This window comes from Palaemon carinicauda, chromosome 5, assembly GCF_036898095.1.
Source record: "Palaemon carinicauda isolate YSFRI2023 chromosome 5, ASM3689809v2, whole genome shotgun sequence".
Classification (NCBI taxonomy): Eukaryota; Metazoa; Arthropoda; class Malacostraca; order Decapoda; family Palaemonidae; genus Palaemon; species Palaemon carinicauda.
Window position 1 is genome coordinate 135040858 of NC_090729.1, and position 7498 is coordinate 135048355.

Below are 7498 nucleotides of genomic sequence, written 5' to 3' on the forward strand. Positions count from 1 at the left end.
GAACCTGGAAAACAGAATCAAAATTTGGATCGCCTCTGTATCTAAGAATGGCGTCCGCAGCTCAGTCAGGAGACAAAAAACTCTTATCGCTTACGTGATCGAATGAGACGCTTCTGTCCCTGTCGTCTTGTGGGGTCAGATTGTGAGGTGTGATTTGTGGGAGGGCCATTTTCTATGGCTATATAAATGGCCACACGCTCTCTACTAGCCATTCGAAGTGAGGACTTCACAGCAAGAGACAAAATAATCGCAGCTTAGTGAATCAAAATCTATTCTAAACTCTCACCGAAATGATTCAGGAATTGTCAACATCCAATATGATTCACATGAAGATTCACTCTGTCGAGAACAGAGTTGGACATCGTCCTTCTGTTGGTGAGATTAAATTTCGAAATTTAACATTTCAATAATTTGGGTTTTCATTTTGATTCATATTTTGTGAAAATCGTCGAGTGTCTTTTTTTATATTAAACATCATATGATGAAATTGTTCAAAATAGTCTATAAAGTCAACGGTTCATCGTGAAGTAACTATGAGTAAAATAAAATATATCACTGAACACAGCAAAGTAGAAACTAGACTCATCTTATTAAGCTGAATTCCAGTGGTGGGGTCATAAGGAACTCGTAATTAACACCTATAATTAACACATTTTTTATTGTTACAGAAGAGGCCAAGAGCCGCAGTAGTTCTTCTGAAAGCGACAGTAGTTTCCAGAGTGTCCAGAGCAACAGCAACAGTTCCACCTGTCAACGCAATCCCTGCAGGCACCAAGTTACTCATCTTCACAACAACAACAACAGCAACAACAAAAGTAGAAAGATAAACAAGAAATCTCCGAAGAAACACAACACAATTGACAGTGATTTTGTGACATACTTCATCTGCCGTCGACCTTGAGAGCGCACGTGTGTGTGTGTATGTGTGTGTCTTCCTCTCTCTCTGTATGATACAGTGCTTAACTTTTATACCATTTGTTGTTAAGTTGTAGTTGTTCCTTTGTTATAAGAATTATTTATTTTTATTTATAGTCCCAATTTTACACAAATAAAGTTGTAATGCCATAACCAGTTTTCATTCTTTCCATGAACAAATTGAAAGATGATTTCATTCGTGGAAAAGCAAATATTGAGAATATATTAATTCGGATCTTTATCAGAAAATTAATACTATAAGGATGAAGAAGTGTCAATAAGACCCCGAACTTCCTAAAAAAGAGTTACAATAAATTTCTCTCACTGAAGAGAGGACTATTATTTTTTTTTCTGATTGCAGGGAATTCATGTCAATTTCTTAGAAGTTTCTAATGTCATCAATATTGCATCTTATTAATTAATAAACTGTGTTATTACCAGGATTTACTACTGTAACTCCATCTCCTACAATTTACCAAAAGTACAACATAAGAAATTACAAAACATAATAAACAGAGGAGCAAGACTGATAAAAGGTGTCCCGACTCGAGAAACGATCACTCCTATACTAATTGATGTACACTGGCTGCCTATTAAACCAAGAATTGAGTTTAAAATATGTACAATAACCGATCAAGTTATTAGATCCGGACGTCCAAAATATCTAAGAGAATTGCTACATATTATGCAGCCAACAAATCGTGATGACACGATAATAGTTACAGATAGTTTTAAATTATTGGATCCTAGATATATGCTCTAGATTTTTTAATTGTAGCCCCGACACCATACAATAACCTCCCACGAGACATCCGAAATATTGAAGATATTAAGACTTTCAAGAGGAAACTGAAGACTTTCTTGTTCTGTGATTGCTTCGATAGTGACGATTTAACAACAAACGAGCAATATGTGGTGTGAAATGTTGAATGCTTTCGAATGAACATGATAAAATGACTGTGGAGGCTTGTAGAGCATAGGGTTCCCCTGCTGTATAGGACACCCCCTATAAAAAAGCCCTCAAAGTAAAGTAAAGTACTTCTTTCTGTTGTTATGAAGTTGAGCAGTTGGTTCTAATTTGAAAGTTTTTGTTGTCCTTAGAAGAACAGGTACGATCCTGCTGCCAGTTAACCCAATGGTCATCTCTACAATTTCTCTGTAAATATTTCCTATAAAGAAACAACGAATGTGCATTAAGCAAATATTGCCATAGAGAAAAGTTAATGTGGATTTAGGTAGACCACGTCTCAGTTTGCTGACAATCTTTGGACCATTTTGAAGATGGAGTTGTTGGGAAGAATTTTGATTAAATGGAAATAGAATGGCATAATGCGAGTCAAATTGATCAATCAGCGCTACATCGCCGCGTTCGTCAGTTGAGTAATCAACTTTCCACTTCAGTAAGGCGATATTTGTTTTAGATAATTTGTGATACAAACAAATCTGGCCACACAAGTTGACAGCGACAGGAGCTTTAGGTTATCACGTAAGCGATAAGGAGTTTAGAGTTGACTCAACGAAGGGAACACGGATATCTTGTCGTTACTAAGGTTTGCGTAGCAATTCCCATTGTACTACAGTAGTACTAATTATCATGTAAGAAAATAGAGATGATTCTTATTAAAATATTCAATTATGATATTATTTTCTGAGATTTTATTTCATATATAGGAATGCAACTTTCTTTCAATACTGATGATGTTCACTAGGAGAGAGAGAGAGAGAGAGAGAGAGAGAGAGAGAGAGAGAGAGAGAGAGAGAGATTAACATGTTCCAGTCTAAAGTTAAAATTTCACTATTCTATCTATATCTTCACAGAGTAAGTCACGCAGAAGCTCACTGAACCAATAAACATTATAAAAGATCTTTTAATTAATGTACTCAAACTTTATATTTAAAGTTACTTTACAAATCTGTTAGGCTACTCATCTCGCAGATGTCGTCGTTACACTCCGAAAGCCTGTTATAGCTTTTGATAACAAAAATAACAGGATAAGACGCAGGATTCAAGACAGCGTCTCCTCAAGAATTACAAATCTGATAAAATCTTTTCATCTCAAATGGAAGTCTGACCAACGTTTTCTACTTTCCCTTCCAGCATGTGGATGCTGACGGGGCTGGAAAAATAATATGATTGATCTACAAATTGCAAATGTAAAAAGTGATGAATAAAATGATAAAAATTATTATATGAAAGCCCTAAAGATAACAGGTTAAAGCTAACAGAAATGACAGAAATACAACGTAGTAATTATAAATACAAAAATACAAAATTTAGCCTAAAGTTATCAAGAGACAATGGAAGTTTCTTTTAACTGAACACGATACTGAGTAGCTTAAAAAAAACCTGACTAGCCTGAAAAATAAATCTGCCATCTGGAGAAACATCAATGAATGAACCATAAAAAGGTCATCAGAAAATAGTAAGGAAGGAAAACTGAAGTTTGGGAATTAGTAATGTCGCGTGTGAATGTGGGTTATGGGCTCTGCTGTGCTGCCTGATAACACCAACAGGCAGAGTAAAGCACAGAGACTCAAAGACGTAAGCATAACTCTATTCCAAGCGCGTGGCGGTGCCGAAATTCACATGTAATCTACCTTTAGTCCGTTATTTATTTATTTATTTATTTTTTACAAATAGCTTGCGATGGTTTTTAATTATAGATCATATAGTACATTTTTTTTTTCAAATTGTAAATTGTATTGAATAGCATAAACTTATGATTTTCATAGTATAATTATTTCAGTCATCAAAATCAAAGGACCTACAGGGAAGGCCTACAGAAAGGAAAGAGGAACAGGGTCACTCAGGAGGTGAGGGAAAAGTGTCCTATGACACTGAAGAAGGACATGGCTGGGTAGATATGGCACAAAACAGCATGGCACAACAGGGTCGGTTTAAGCGGCACTGTGCCACATTGAGGCCTAAAAGTACTATACTGGAGAGCGTGGGAGACCAGAGACAGGGAAGCATATAGCGGATATGTCTTGAAAAGAAGCCTGAAATGAATCTCTCATTAGAATAACTTCTGTTGGTTCTTTCCTGAAGTAAATGTAAAAGAAATATCTTCTATCATGACAAATACAAATTATTAGCAATTGTAATAAAGAAAAAAAAAGTGTGACAGTAAACGAACTTGTGCTATTATGAGAAGCAGAGTTGGCAAGAAAAGGAATTTTTAATGTTCCTTTGCAATAAATATTATTGTAACATTTCTTAACATTCGTATAAATAATGTTGATATTTACCATTCATTTCATCATTCCAGGATAAAATAGACAGTGTTGTAAACAGGAAACATTAAAATAGGAGTCAAGTTTCGCTACCTTCCTTTGAACAATCGTTGTGCAAGAGGTCAACCTCATGGGGCATGTCAGTGTGTGGGGCGAAATCTACTTCAAACAAATAAGTGGTTTATTATCGCTATGGAGATAACGTGTGGCCCTTGGCGCTGTCCCTGTGTGAGATGATTCAATGGTGACGCGATTTCTCTCAGATATATAAATGGCCTCGTCCTCTCTTTTTGCATTCAAAGTGAACAGCTCACCCGAGGAAGGCTAAACAACTGCTCTCAACTACTTAACTCAAGTTCTAAGTTAAAGTCTCCTTTAAAGGCTCACCGCCCAATCTTCCATCCGCTTCCCTCATCTGGAAAGCTTACTCGAAACTTCCTTTTCATCTCCAGGACGATCCAGGAATTATAAGCATCTAAAATGGTCTTCCCTGTTCAAGCTGTCCAAGACCGAAATGGCCATCTCACTGTCGGTAAGATTAAGAAAAGATTCTTCTCAATTTCTTTTTTACTAATATTTATATTTTAAATGAAACAGTTCGAAGTTGGTGCTAAGCAATACTCAACAATTACTTTCAATCACAGATTTTCTAATGACTTTGAGAGTTATTGGAAAGAAAATAACGAAATATTGATAAGTAAAATAGACCTGCTAACCATCAACTTTTTAATCAACAAGCCTTAAAATTATTACAATCATTAGTAGTGAATCCCTTGTCAAAAGGAATTCCTAATCACACCAATTAACACTTTTGTCTTTATTTTCGCAGAAGAAGCAAAGAGTCGCAGCTGTTCTTCCGAGAGCGTCCGAAGCTTCCACAGTGACAGGAGCGGAAGCAGCAGCTCCACCTGTCAAGGCAACAGCTGCAAGGGCGAAGCTGTGGCTCATCAAAACAACAACAAAAAACACAGCAACAAAAACAAAAATATCAACAAGAAATCTCATAAGAAACAGGACACAATTAACAGCGATTTCGTAACATATTTCATCTGCCGACGACCATGAGACCCCCCCTCTCTCTCTCTCTCTCTCTCTCTCTCTCTCTCTCTCTCTCTCTCTCTCTCTCCTCTGAATGCATCAAACTGACCTTGTTATTTGCATGTATTCAAATAGGTTTTTTTTTTCGTAATGATGCAGACTTTCCGACGGTATATAGTTTATTTATTTTATTTATTTTGAACCCTTTTATACAAAAAATAAAGCTATAGAAAATCCGTTTTCTTTTTTTCCCCTGTGTAATATCAATCATTAAATTGAAACAAACACTCATTCTAGTTACATAGATTTCTTAAGAAATCCTATGGGGGAAAAATAGCCTCAAGCTCAGAGCATAGAACTAATCATGGAAATTCTCATCAACTTTTTAGCAGTCAATGGAAATCCTACATAAATGAACTACGTTTGCCACCAGAGCTCTAAGTTCACGCAGATATAGATGACCAATTTCTCACTCATAAACACAAGCTACGAAAGATGAAATAGCTTTCGAATGAAGTGATTCTCCCAACCAAAGGTAACGACAGGTCAAAGACCTCTAACTGGATCTATCAATAATCCAACTCAATAAATAATCAAGTTTATGCTCTAGAGTCTAGAGTCGTTATTTCTAGCGCCAATGGCAGACGGTGTTGACAGAGTACATCAGTCGAGTGGTTCGTTCATGAAAGAATAATGAGTGAACCCATAAACGTAGAGATCAAGCATTAGTATCGTAAGTATGGCAGACGATACACAACTAATTTGTGAATGAATGGACGGAAGATCTCGACTTGGGAATAAAACTAATACATATTATAATGTTATTAGACACATGGCAAAAAACACTGTTTATTAACTGGATTTATGGTATTTTTATTTTCATTTAGTTTTCAAGATCGTTTATTGCTAACTCTATTTCATCTCTCTTGGATTTTACCCTCATTTCCAATCTTGTCTTTATTGAGTTGTTGCTTTTCTTATAGCTTTCCTTGATCTGGCGTGGGAACTCTTCCACCTATCTCCTTGCTGATTCCAATACAAATTTGGTTGGATTGCTCTTCATTTATTTTTTACATGCTTCCATTTCACACACACATGCACGCCCGCACACACACAAACACACACATACACACATATATACAGTATATATATATATATATATATATATATATATATATATATATATATATATATATATATATATATATATATACATATATGAGTGTGTATGTGTGTGTTTGTGTGTGTGCGTGCGTGCATGTGTGTGTGAAATGGAAGCATGTAAAAAATAAATGAAGAGCAATCCAACCAAATTTGTATTGGAATCAGCAAGGAGATAGGTGGAAGAGTTCCCACGCCAGATCAAGGAAAGCTATAAGAAAAGCAACAACTCAATAAAGACAAGATTGGAAATGAGGGTAAAATCCAAGAGAGATGAAATAGAGTTAGCAATAAACGACCTCAAGATATTCGCAAACACAATCAGACAAAAATTAAGGAAACACTAAAGAGAGGAAGCAGCATCAAATTGATGAAAAGAAGAGTTGCAATTGGGCGCCAACAGATGTTTACTTTTAAAGATGAAAATTGAAATATTATCCATAATAGAGATGGAGTGATAAAAATAGCAAAGGATTTCTGTATAATGCGATACAATAGTGATATAGGAAATAGACTCACCAAATGAAATAATGAAACACCCGAGCTGGTACCAAATGTAACTGTAGGAGAAGTAAAAAAAAAAAAAAAAAAAAAAAAAGACAAAGCAGCTGAGTGAAGATGGCTTAACAAGTGATTTAATAATAGATGGTGGAGATTTCATAGTAGTAAAACTGGTTGAACTCTAAACCAAATGTCTGCAGGAATGCTCTATACCTACAGCTTGGAAAATGTTTATTATTATACTAATTCACAAAAAGGGAGACACAAAAAACCTAAAAAATTACCGCTCAATAAGTTTACTCTCCATAATATATAAAATACTTACAAAGATCATTTTGAGACGAATAGAAAGACAGCTAGACTTGTTAAGCAACCTAGAGAGCACGAAGGCTTTAGAAGTGGATGTTCATCAACTGACCATAGCCATGTAATTAACCAGCTAATGGAAAAATCAACAAAGTATGACAAACCACTATGTATGATCTTTATAGACGAAGAGAAAATCTTTGATTCTGTCAAAACATTAGCAGTTTTGAAAGCCCTTCAAAAAACTAGGAATAGAAGAATCTTATGTCAGAACATTTGAAAATAGCTATATAGTAAGTATAGCAATCCTAAAACTACATAAAGATAGTGAGAAAATTCCGAT

At 35.4% G+C, this 7498-nt stretch overlaps 1 protein-coding gene across 1 annotated transcript; it reads left to right on the forward strand.

Moving 5' to 3' along the window:
- The first annotated feature begins 228 nt into the window (after positions 1–228).
- LOC137640585 (uncharacterized) lies at positions 229–1053 on the forward strand. The gene is made up of 2 exons (XM_068373097.1): positions 229–375; positions 669–1053. The coding sequence occupies exons 1-2, from the start codon at positions 291–293 to the stop codon at positions 899–901; spliced, it is 318 nt and encodes a 105-aa protein (XP_068229198.1). The 5' UTR covers positions 229–290; the 3' UTR covers positions 902–1053.
- Positions 1054–7498: the final 6445 nt, after the last annotated feature.

Bases quoted from the DNA above. Each gene is read 5' to 3' on its own strand.
- LOC137640585 (XM_068373097.1), top strand. From the start codon at position 291: ATGATTCAGGAATTGTCAACATCCAATATGATTCACATGAAGATTCAC. The intron at 376-668 runs GTGAGATTAAAT...TTATTGTTACAG, and splicing joins TGGACATCGTCCTTCTGTTG to AAGAGGCCAAGAGCCGCAGT.